Source organism: Drosophila busckii, chromosome 3L, assembly GCF_011750605.1.
Source record: "Drosophila busckii strain San Diego stock center, stock number 13000-0081.31 chromosome 3L, ASM1175060v1, whole genome shotgun sequence".
Classification (NCBI taxonomy): domain Eukaryota; kingdom Metazoa; phylum Arthropoda; class Insecta; order Diptera; family Drosophilidae; genus Drosophila; species Drosophila busckii.
The window spans coordinates 9,431,899-9,442,360 of NC_046606.1; the positions used below are offsets into that span (position 1 = coordinate 9,431,899).

At 42.1% G+C, this 10,462-nt stretch overlaps 5 protein-coding genes across 8 annotated transcripts; 4 read left to right on the top strand and 1 right to left on the bottom strand.

Moving 5' to 3' along the window:
- Positions 1-1,317: 1,317 nt before the first annotated feature.
- LOC108599847 (ester hydrolase C11orf54 homolog) lies at positions 1,318-2,835 on the top strand. The gene is made up of 2 exons (XM_017986975.1): positions 1,318-1,513; positions 1,784-2,835. The coding sequence occupies exons 1-2, from the start codon at positions 1,429-1,431 to the stop codon at positions 2,665-2,667; spliced, it is 969 nt and encodes a 322-aa protein (XP_017842464.1). The 5' UTR covers positions 1,318-1,428; the 3' UTR covers positions 2,668-2,835.
- Positions 2,836-4,682: 1,847 nt separating this feature from the next.
- On the bottom strand, positions 4,683-6,518 carry LOC108598539 (mitochondrial carrier homolog 2). Of its 3 annotated transcripts, none has more exons than XR_001915095.2 (5): positions 6,130-6,516; positions 5,898-6,063; positions 5,342-5,839; positions 5,108-5,283; positions 4,683-4,885 (listed from the first exon to the last, which is right to left on the bottom strand). XR_001915095.2 is itself a non-coding variant. In XM_017985222.2 (5 exons), exons 1-5 carry the CDS (start codon positions 6,362-6,364, stop codon positions 4,816-4,818), a joined length of 1,038 nt encoding a protein of 345 aa, XP_017840711.1. In that variant the 5' UTR covers positions 6,365-6,518; the 3' UTR covers positions 4,683-4,815. The 3 variants fall into 3 exon arrangements, 2 of the variants coding, with proteins under 2 accessions (XP_017840711.1, XP_017840712.1); XM_017985222.2 differs by having other exon boundaries at positions 5,215-5,283; positions 6,130-6,518; XM_017985223.2 differs by lacking the exon at positions 4,683-4,885 and having other exon boundaries at positions 5,002-5,283.
- A 379-nt stretch (positions 6,519-6,897) lies between these two features.
- LOC108598831 (tRNA pseudouridine synthase-like 1) lies at positions 6,898-8,103 on the top strand. The gene is made up of 4 exons (XM_017985584.2): positions 6,898-7,009; positions 7,064-7,192; positions 7,249-7,569; positions 7,624-8,103. The coding sequence occupies exons 1-4, from the start codon at positions 6,963-6,965 to the stop codon at positions 8,078-8,080; spliced, it is 954 nt and encodes a 317-aa protein (XP_017841073.1). The 5' UTR covers positions 6,898-6,962; the 3' UTR covers positions 8,081-8,103.
- Positions 8,068-8,743, top strand: LOC108598832 (dual specificity protein phosphatase 19). The gene has a single exon (XM_017985585.1). The coding sequence runs from the start codon at positions 8,083-8,085 to the stop codon at positions 8,695-8,697; it is 615 nt and encodes a 204-aa protein (XP_017841074.1). The 5' UTR covers positions 8,068-8,082; the 3' UTR covers positions 8,698-8,743.
- Positions 8,744-8,869: 126 nt separating this feature from the next.
- Positions 8,870-10,146, top strand: LOC108598704 (formylglycine-generating enzyme). 2 transcript variants are annotated; one of them, XM_017985430.2, is made up of 3 exons: positions 8,870-8,957; positions 9,025-9,583; positions 9,639-10,146. In XM_017985430.2, the coding sequence occupies exons 2-3, from the start codon at positions 9,043-9,045 to the stop codon at positions 10,118-10,120; spliced, it is 1,023 nt and encodes a 340-aa protein (XP_017840919.1). In that variant the 5' UTR covers positions 8,870-8,957; positions 9,025-9,042; the 3' UTR covers positions 10,121-10,146. The 2 variants fall into 2 exon arrangements, with proteins under 2 accessions (XP_017840919.1, XP_017840918.1); XM_017985429.2 differs by having other exon boundaries at positions 8,871-8,957; positions 9,036-9,583.
- Positions 10,147-10,462: the final 316 nt, after the last annotated feature.

Genomic DNA, 10,462 nt, shown 5'->3' on the forward strand with positions numbered 1-10,462 from the left:
GCTATGTCGCTCCTTGTTCAGGTTCTTGCTCGCCAGAGATTCTACTATCTACCATAGCCAGCTGCTGCCTGCCTGTCTGTGGGTAATTACGAGAAACTATCAATTGAGATAGTGATGGATTGCGTTTGGACCTGTTTTCGGGAGTAATCTGTTTGGACATGTACATGGACAACATTATAACAACGCGCCTGTCACACTCACCTCACAGGAATAATGCACGAATGACTTATAGAAGTGGGTCACAATATGAAAGTCATCAATTATGTTACAGAAATTTATTGAAGAATGCATTAAACTAGGCAAGATAATTTACTCGTGTGCATTTGTTCATATTAAATTGAGTTTCAGCCAATTCTCGATAGCTACAATTTAAAATGTATTTGGATGAGATAAATGTTGAGTCTGGTGGAGAGACGCTAAGAAGCTCTTAAGTGCAGTAGTAGTTTCTAAAACTCCGAATGGTCAACAGATTAAAATCTAGAATGGACGCTGTCCCGAACTGTTACTTCTATGTTATTAAAGTCAACTTAATCAGGGGATTGAGAACAATTTGTTGATGCTTAGTTGACAAGAAAGTTTCGAGCTATACATCAAATTAACACCATACACAAATTTGTCGCTCCGTGTTTATGTTTATGTCTTATCGCCATAGCCGTGACCGCTAAACGACTGTGCCCAGGTTTGTGGTTAACCGTATCTCTACTCAAAGTTCCGAGTACCGCTTATCAATAAAATTAGTGTCTGCCTATTTCTATTTTCATTCTTTGATGAACTTTAATAGAAATGCAACTAACTGCTAACTGTAGTTTTCCGTAACAAAAGCAAACGAAGTCATATTATGCATATGTGATCTACTAAAAGCAAAAAATCATCAGACGTATATATTAATAGATAGATCTACGAAAGTTTTTATAATGAGATTTTAATACAAACGCCTTTCCAATATGTAAAATATGTTTTGACAAAAGACGGCTCGTAGAATGTAGAAGCGTTCAGCGTTCGAGTGTGAGATGGTATCAGGTTAAAGCCATAAAAATAGCACGCATACGCTTAAAATAGCAACCGGTTCTAGGTTTACAGAAGGCGAAAGTTACAAAAGGCGCTTGGAAAAATTTTGGTAAGGTAGGTTGAGAAACCTTAGAGTGGCTACTGTAGTAGCTTAGATTAATTTACAGTCATTAAATACAACTAAATAGGCATGTATGCGGTTTATCTTATCTAGCGCTGACGGGTCACCCTGTATGCAAGACAATGTTAACTATAGGACACACCAAAAGCTAACTAAACGCAGCAGTTAAATACGGTTTGCTCCACAGTCGCTTTTGCAACAAGCGTGCGAACAGTACAGAGATCGCGATCGGGTCGGGCAAAGAATTAGATTTCCGAAAGTAGAACCCACTAACTAACAGGAGCCGTTTGGGTAGAAACATGAGCCAGCCACAGTTGAGCACCGATCAGCTTAGCTTTGAGGAGAAGCCGCTGCATGTGCCGACGCTGGAGGAGCTACAACATGGTAAGATTTACCTACAAGATAAACACGCAGAGCAAATGACCTTCAGCAAAGTATGTCGAACTTTTCCATAGCCGGTTTTTCGACAAGAGTCTCTCTCTCTAGATCTCGCTCTCGCTCTCTCCAACTCTGTTAAATTAGCAGCGCTTGTATTTTTTGTTTTTCTTTTAATGTTCTTTCAAAGCTTTTCGCTCAGCTCTTGATTGTTTACATTTTGTGCTTGTCTAGATTGAGGGCGAGATAAAGCTTATTTAATTTTTGCCTCTCTTGCAGTTATACAGGGTGCGCTGGCTGGCAACTTTAAGACTGTGAGCGTGAGTGTGGGCGCTTGTCCGGATTTGAAAGCGGCGCAGTATGGACTCGTTGAGTCTGGACTGGGCGGCAAGGCTACACTGCTGGAAGTCGGTGGTCCGCCCTATTTGTTGCCACTTGTGCAGCGCGACAAGCTGTACAACATAACAGAGATGACACGCAAGATACAGGGCGCTGGCAAGATCTTTGCCATAGGCGCCGGCGCTGGTCCCTATCCCATACGCAGCTCCAACTGCGAGGGCATCTACAATCTGTCAGTGAGCGCGCAGAATGTGCTGACCAATGGCAGCTATACGGCCACAGTGCGTGGTGAACAGGAGGAATGCGTGCTGGAGCGCATACCCAGCTCGGAGCCACGTTGTGCGCTGCTGCTCAATCTGTATCTATGCCAAGGACAACCAGGTCCTGTGCTTAGAATCAACGCCAAGCAACGCAAGGGCGAACTAAATTTCATTGAGTGCATACGCAAGGGTCTGGAGCAGCATTATGGCGACAAGGTGGTGGGGCTGGGTGGCATTTTCGTCATCAAGCGTGGCGCTGCCCATCAGCATGTCATGCGCGACTTCAGCCAGACGCCCATACACACCGATGAAGAGGTCAATGAGTGGCTAAAGTTCTACGAAATGCCCGCTCAGCTTAATGCGCTGGGCACGCTTGTGACCAAAGAGCATGACCTGGATTTGCGTCTGCAGCACTTTCACTCATTCTCGTTCAGCAACTGGGGCGGTCACTATCACTATGACACTACACCCGATATTGTCGAGTATGAGGCGTATCTAAATGTGGCCGAGCGTGTTGTGCGCGTCGACAAGCCGCTCGACACCCACAAGGTAGGCAGAGATTAGCTGCAGATCAGACCGTTACAAAAAACATAAACGCTATCTCTAACTTTCTTTTAAAATGCATAATTCACAGAACCTAAATGTTCAAATGTTTCCGATTGATCTAATTTTACATTTCAGATTTTATAGTTCATAAGTGTGCGCTTTGAATAAAATACAAATTAGCAAATATATATACCCACTAATTATTTGTCGCTTAAGTGTTAAATTTGCAACATTTAACACTTAATTTGGGTGTAAGCTGTGAGAAAGTAAAACGCTTAGCGTTTGTTTTTTAAATTTAGCCAGCGTTTAGCTTTAACCTTTATGTAATTGCCCCGAAATGAGGCAGCAGCAAATTGGCCGCGCAACTTTCTTTCCATGCGCAGTTCTTGCTGCAGATCAATCAAAGCAGATCAAACACACGCTCCATTTCTACGGGGGAGCGAGCAAGCAAGCTCTAGTCTAAGTCTAACTTCGCTGGCCGCACTAATGAGAGACAATAGATACGGCGACTAGCTAAACAGGCCGTAAATAATGCTGCAACAAGTTAGGCTGTGGCTGCCACACATATCTTTTGTTTTAGTTTCTGCTGCTGTTGCACTTGCAGTTCTTTTTCTTGTTGCTATACATATTTCTTTTGCATCGCTGGCCATTAATTATTTAATAGCTCTGCTTGCAGTCCATGCAATCTGGCGTAGCTGGCTATTAGGCTCTGTTTTTCGCAACTGGATTGGCGATATAGATCGCATTTATGATGAGCTGCAATTCGTTTTACGAATATGCCTGTTGTGACAGTTATAAGCCATACATGATCATTAAATTTTCGACTTACCCACGTTTGGTTACTTGCATCCAACGCTATTTTGGGGCTTGTCCAACCAACGTTCTTTCTTCCTCCTCCAGTTGTTGCTGTAGCCGCAGCTGTTGCTTCAGTTTCAATTCGTCGTTTTTAACGGTGTTTTCTCAATATTTGCATTTATTTATGATTCAAATTTATGAAGACCGTCGGCAATGGGTTTGCCTATCGACAACAAAAGACCGGACCGGGCCACTAAACAATTTATTTTGAAAACAGCGCACCAATTTAATCTTTCACTCGTTGTACGTATGATAATATGGTTTTTGTTTCGAGAGAGAAATGCAAATGCGATTTCGCTGAATGGTTTCAAGCTCGTCATCTGCCCACGAAAAAAAAGAAAACATCTGTTTGTTTGGTTTGTTACTGCAGTTATTGCCGTTTTTCTAGTCGCTTACACATTTATTCACATTTTTAACACACAATTAGCACTTTTTATTCGCTCTTTGCCGTGCCGTTGCTTCGTTTTGATTGACTGCCCTGTAGTAGGTGTGGAAGCTGTTTGCCCGCCACGCCGGCTGAAAAGCTTTCAAACTTGTCTGGAACACGATCTCGTCGCACGTCCGTTCGGCAGCAGTGCGCTTTGCAGACTAAACAAACTCGCGGAGTTGTGGCCCACCGAGCTTAGCTGCTGCTTAGACGGCTGATGATTGTTGCTGCCTGCCTCTTGTTGCTGCTGTTGATTTTTATGTATGGCTTGTTTTGCTGGCTGTTGTTTTGATTGAAACTGTCGTTTAATCTCAATTTGGACACATTTGTTGAGAGCTACATAAAATTTGCTTTGACTAAACAGCGGCAAGTGCAGCAAACAATGCAGGCCAGCGAGTTTCCAATTGCCCAACCTGTTCCCCATGTGAATTAAACAATGTCTATGTCTATGCCATGGCTTTCATCTATGAACAACTGTTGGGCCTGCTCCTGTTTTGGTGGTCAGTGCCCAAAGGCGCTAAAAACCCGAACCAAAGCCTTTAAAAACGCTGTTCAATGAACCAGGCTGAAGACATTGCGATTATCTATAAATTCAATTCAAATTGTCTAATAAAATTTTAATAGACCTCAGATAGAATAAAACTAGTTCTTACTTGTGGAAAAAGGTGTTTTTTGAGCGGCTCTTTGAAGTTGGAAATGTGATATATACTATATAAATTGAATTAAAGCCAGGCCAGCATTAGTATTTTTAGTATTATTGGCAATTTTACATTTGAAAACTTTGTTATTTCTAGCTACTGATAAATTTTGAAGTACATTGAGTGAAATACTTTTTACTGATTTCAGATTTAGAGCAGCTCGCGTCGTTTCTTCAACACATTTCTTCAGATATTACTAAAGGTTTTCTTGTAGTTGAACCCTTGAGACTGCCTCGATTCTGTGAAATCAGAGTTACTGCAAAAACAAAGAACACAATCAGCATTTGCACAATAGATAATATTTATATTTTAAAAAATTTGCGTTCAGTTGCATACTCATTTTTTTAAATAATTATTTCAAAATCTCAAGAATTAAAGGGGCATTAGATGCCCAGATAAGGAATTTGTTTAAATAAGAAATGCATTCAAATTGTTTGCAACTAAAAAGTCATAGAGTATATGAAGACAGTATACATACGCATACTAAACGCGACAACAAAACAAATGCAAATGTCTTAGGATGGGCGCTCGTCAAGCAGAAGAGAAATGCAGACAGACGCTCCTTGGTTGGAGAGGTTCACCTACTGGTAGCGTGACAGCTTGGGCAAAGGCGCAAACGAAGTGGGCACAATGGATGGCTGAACGGCTTGGGAGCTGTGTGTGAAAATTTGTAATTAGTTTATAGTATTTAAATAAAATATATAAATCTTACCGCCAGAATAGTGAACTGCCGCGCTTGAGCTCCCTGCGCGCTTGCAGATCGTTCCAGCAACCCACCCAGCTGCCATAATGAGGCATAATGGGTGGACGTGCCGCCATTAGACGCGAGCCACTGATAGCCGAGCAGGTGGAGACCACTTGTAGTGGATACAGCAGACTGGTAAAGGCAAACTGAGTAAAGCCGGCATTGTACTGCCGTCCCACTTTGTCCTTGATAACGTATTTATTCAGCATATAGACTGTGGAGCTGGACAGCACCAGACAGGCAACATCGCAAAGCAATTTCGGTATAAGGCCGGCAAAGAAGCCGAGAACGCCCTCAGTCTTCCAAATCTCCGCAATGGAACCAAAGATCGAGTTATACAACGTCTCACGACCCACAAACTGTGCCATCATGCGCAAGGAAATCACATGGAACGGATGTGAGACGACAATGCCGGTAACAGTGACCACAATATCGCGCTTCAGATTGTACTTAAACTGCGCATAGCTGTCGAATAAATGACTACATCAGTTCAATATTTAGGCAGTTACACTTGTATTCTTACATCTCCTCCTCATCGAGCTCGGATTCGTCCTTTTCCTTTTTCGGTGCCAGGCCAAGTTTCTCGGCGACACGCTCGCTCAGAGCCATGCTCAGAATAGAGCCAGCTAGTTTGGGCGCCAGGCCACGATAACAACCGTAAAAGCCATCAATTTTCTTTATGTGGCCAGCTAAAAGACAACACAGTTTGAGTTTAATCAACTTCTGCCGGTTGCCGGCTTAATTTTGACACTTACCATACTGAAATATGTTAGGCAACAACATAATGGGCCTGCCCCATAGTGATTTGCCTGGTCTTGCAGCAATAGGCTCATAGCCAATCTGTATCAGCGTCTTGGAGTATTCAAAAGGATGCAGTGCCGCACTTATTCCCAAGCGCATGCCAAAGCGAATCCATTCATTGACGTCGGAGTTTGAGTCCTCATTTCGTGTATATAGACCGATGTTTGTGTTGTTCCATTGCTCGTCCATTGCTTGTTTAGTTTGCCTGTCTGGCAGTTATTGAGCGAAAATTGTTAACTTTAGCGCTGTGCGGCTAAATAAATAAGATTATTGTAAAAAACTTTTCGCTTGAATTTTTTTTTGTGTTACAAAACTCTGACAAGAAAACCAAACCTTGCAGTGCTGCCAACTTTTGGGTGATATAAATCTCAGACCAACCATTAGAATTAGCCATAAATAGCTAAAAACAAATTATTGCAAAAAGCCAATAAATTTATTATTCGCAATAAAAATATTTGCTATAAATAATAATAAAAAGAATATATGGGCACTAATTAATATAATAAATACATACATATTATATTGAAAAGTACCAATTCAAATATATATGAAGTAATTTTAAAATGCCCAAATATAAACATAGCTAAAATAAAGCTATACTAGTTGTACCAATATAATGTTACTCAAAATGTGGTGACTCTAAAACTTTTAGTGTCCTATGCAACACTGACTAACAGATGTTTGTTAATTTTGTTAGATAAAGTTTTTATTTTAAGTTTTAAGGCAATACAACTAAATAAAGCCTGATCAATAAACTACATAAAAGAAATTACACTTGTGTAGAGTTATGAATAGATATTTGCTCAATATTTCCTACATAGGCACGAATTTTCGGTATGCAACAACTTTTTGCACATAATGTGCCTTAATAAAAATGTGAATTTTTAGTGGAATACAAAAAACTGTAAACAAATTAGAGGAAGCACGTGTAGATACTCACTCAATACAAGGCTGCTTGGAGCTGGCATTACGTGTGTTTCATCCAAAAAACGAAATACAAACGGTTCTTTCTAGTCGGTATGATCTAATAGTTTTCCCACGAAAACACATAAAATTAATTGGGCTTATTTCAGCACAGATGCTGGAGTGCACGCCCTGCACTCCACGCTGCACGTCGACTTGGAACGCACTGATGGCAAGCCCTATGACACAACAATACTAACTGGCGTGCTCAATCGTACGCTAGACAAACAGAATTTACCAATTAGAGTGCTTAGTTGTCAGCGTGTGCAAGATACATTTCATGCTAGATATCACGCAATTGGACGCACATATTTGTATCGATTTGCGGTGTCCAGGACAACGCCGGAGCTAGACAAGAAAGGCAGCTTAAGAAACAAAGGATACGAAGCTTTTTTGCCCGTGGAGGAGATCGATCGTTGCTATTTTTTGCAGTGAGTCAGACTAAATTCAAATAAAACAAAATCTAATTGTTGGTTTTTCCCCAGAGGTAACAACTTCGATATAGAACGCTTAACTGCAGCTTCTCGAAAGTTTATTGGCGTACACGACTTTCGCACTTTTATGAGCGTTACCCGACAAAAGAGTCCTAGCCGTGATCATCCCATGTTCACAGTGCGCAAAATTGATGAAATCAACATACGTCCCGGGAAAAGTCTTGCCCTAGGTCCGAACGCAGAAACAGCGGAGCAAAACTATAACTACTGGGATATAGAAGTCAAGGCTAAATCATTTCTATATAAACAAGTGCGACGCATTGTAGGCACATTGCTGGCGATTGCCAACGCGCGCATTGACGAGCGTTGCATTTATCAGATGCTAACGATACCCTCGAAACACAACTGGGATCATCGCATACAAATCGCTCCTGCCTGTGGACTTTATCTGTGCCGTGTACATTACAGAAACGACGCATTCGTGATTCCAGACGAGTCTAGTCCATAAACATGATACTGCTGTATGAGCTCCAGAAGCGTTTGGCCAATCTGCGGCCCACCACAACCATTGTCACCACCCCCACCGGCGCTCGTTACGTCGAACGACGCAAGTCCTTGGATGGCGAGCAAACTTCCAGCAGCTCCGAGCCGTTGGAAGCACGCCAGTATGGCTTTGTAGTAGATACTAAACCCGATAGCGTACCCGCCTGCATTTTAAGCGAATTTCTTTACTTGGGCTCCCAAGATGCCGTCACAGCTGAAAATGTCATCAAATACAAGCTGACGCACATCCTAAGCGTGGGTATTGAAACACCACAGATTGAGCTTCCGCCCACAGTCACATGCAAACATTTGCCCTGCCTGGACTTGCCCGAAACGGATCTTCTGCAATATGTGCTACCCGTGGCGATCGATTTCATTGAACAGGCTCATTCAACCAAAGGCTGTGTATTGGTTCACTGCAATGCGGGTGTCTCACGTTCATCCGCAGTAGTCATTGGCTATCTAATGAAGCGGCGGGACATGCGTTTTGAGGAGGCTTACAATCTAGTCAAGTCGTGGCGGCCATGTATACAACCAAATGTAGGGTTCATGCGGCAGTTAAAGCAGTTTTGCAAAGCATAATTAACTAGTTTTTAAAATGTCTATTTTGCAACGAGTAATAAAATATATTAATGTAATCACACTTTTATTATTTTAAAATCACACTGCGCGTTTTTAGTATGACCAGCGGTATATCGATATGCGTTGTGTTTATTTTAGTGGAGGCTGCTCGATGAATTGCAAGCCAAGGAAAGTAAAAGTTTATATCTTATCTTAAGAGATCACAAAGTTAATTGGCATATAGAGATTACGATCTTTATGTTTTCACAGCCACAAGTCAGGTAATTTATGCACATTGGTTAAAGTGCTAAGAATTTGGATTTAATTATCAAGTTTTTGTATACGTAGCGCATTCATAGTCTATCAATGGTTCAGCTTCAATCTGTAGCTTTGCTGTTGGCAGCTTTGTGTTGGCGAGCCAGTGGCGACTGTGGCTGTAATAAGCTTGACAGAGAAGCCTCTGCCAAAAGCACGGAAGAACCAATGCAACAGGTATGCCAGCAAAGGCCGAAACAAAATAACAAACAATATCGAGATTATTATGGAGAGTTGGAGCTGGAGCCTGAAATAGAAGGGATGTCACTCATACCTGGCGGCAGTCAGCATATAGGCACCGATGAGCCGCTTTTCAAGGCAGATCGCGAAGCCCCTGAGCGTCTTGTCAAGCTGCAAGACTTCTACTTGGACAAGCTGGAGGTATCCAATGCACAGTTTGCAAAGTTTGTTGAAGCGACAAACTACACAACAGAGGCGGAAAAGTTTGGCGATAGTTTTCTTTTCAAGACTCTGCTAACTGATGCAGAACAAAAGGATCTGGAGGATTACCGTGTGGCAAGTGCCCTTTGGTGGTTCAAAGTAAAAGGGGTGAGCTGGCGCAAGCCGCATGGCATTAATAGTAATCTGAAGGGTGAGTCAAATGCAATAATTTTAAACAAATACTAATACTTAATTGATTTACCTAGGATTGGAACAACATCCTGTAGTGCACGTGTCGTGGCGAGATGCTGTTGCCTACTGCACCTGGCAGGGGAAACGCTTGCCCAGCGAAGCCGAGTGGGAAGTCGCCTGTCGTGGTGGCAAGCAGCGCAAGCTTTTTCCTTGGGGTAACAAACTGATGCCTAAGGACAAGCACTGGCTGAATATTTGGCAGGGCGAGTTTCCAGATGGTAACACGGCTGACGATGGCTACCAATTCACCTGCCCAGTGACAAAATTTCGTCAAAACAATTACGATCTCTATAACATGGTTGGAAATGTTTGGGAATGGACCGCAGACTTGTGGCAAGCTGACGACACTAGCGAAACACCGAATCGAGTAAAAAAGGGCGGCTCCTATATGTGCCATAAATCTTATTGCTATCGATATCGCTGTGCAGCGCGCTCCCAAAACACCGAGGACAGTTCAGCCGGTAATTTGGGATTTCGATGTGCAAAGAATGGTTAATCCGCAAATCATTTATGAATAAGTTTATTATAAGTAGTTAAACTATTTTAAGAGGCACTTCGTGTTATTCAAAGCAAATGCATACTAACGAACAATATTATAACTTAGTTCAAGTACTCTAAGAGGTACAGCGCGTTATTACATGGCTAGGATACTGTGTATATCAGTCATGTATAATCAGTTTGGGTTTCTTTGCGGCGGCGTCTACGGCTTTTGTTTAAACGCGATCGTCTCTTGCGTTCTAACGTGGACTCATTTGGGCGTGGTGGCATCTTTGGTTGATATGGTAATGGCTTTTTTGTTTCGCGACTAAAAATGTGTATTAAATGTAAATACGTAAAT

What these genes read in the sequence shown, in the direction of transcription:
- LOC108598704 (XM_017985429.2), top strand. Translation starts at nt 8,935, where the DNA reads ATGTTTTCACAGCCACAAGTCAG. An exon ending in TTTTCACAGCCACAAGTCAG is followed by an intron (nt 8,958 to 9,035) that starts GTAATTTATGCA and finishes GCGCATTCATAG; the next exon opens with TCTATCAATGGTTCAGCTTC. An exon ending in CATTAATAGTAATCTGAAGG is followed by an intron (nt 9,584 to 9,638) that starts GTGAGTCAAATG and finishes TGATTTACCTAG; the next exon opens with GATTGGAACAACATCCTGTA.
- LOC108598539 (XM_017985222.2), bottom strand. Translation starts at nt 6,364, where the DNA reads ATGGACGAGCAATGGAACAACACAAACATCGGTCTATATACACGAAAT. An exon ending in GAGCTCGATGAGGAGGAGAT is followed by an intron (nt 5,840 to 5,897) that starts GTAAGAATACAA and finishes TTTATTCGACAG; the next exon opens with CTATGCGCAGTTTAAGTACA. An exon ending in GGCAGTTCACTATTCTGGCG is followed by an intron (nt 5,284 to 5,341) that starts GTAAGATTTATA and finishes TTTCACACACAG; the next exon opens with CTCCCAAGCCGTTCAGCCAT.
- LOC108598831 (XM_017985584.2), top strand. Translation starts at nt 6,963, where the DNA reads ATGAATAGATATTTGCTCAATATTTCCTACATAGGCACGAATTTTCG. An exon ending in CAAACGGTTCTTTCTAGTCG is followed by an intron (nt 7,193 to 7,248) that starts GTATGATCTAAT and finishes GGCTTATTTCAG; the next exon opens with CACAGATGCTGGAGTGCACG. An exon ending in GATCGTTGCTATTTTTTGCA is followed by an intron (nt 7,570 to 7,623) that starts GTGAGTCAGACT and finishes GTTTTTCCCCAG; the next exon opens with AGGTAACAACTTCGATATAG.
- LOC108599847 (XM_017986975.1), top strand. Translation starts at nt 1,429, where the DNA reads ATGAGCCAGCCACAGTTGAGCACCGATCAGCTTAGCTTTGAGGAGAAG. An exon ending in GCTGGAGGAGCTACAACATG is followed by an intron (nt 1,514 to 1,783) that starts GTAAGATTTACC and finishes CCTCTCTTGCAG; the next exon opens with TTATACAGGGTGCGCTGGCT.
- LOC108598832 (XM_017985585.1), top strand. Translation starts at nt 8,083, where the DNA reads ATGATACTGCTGTATGAGCTCCAGAAGCGTTTGGCCAATCTGCGGCCC.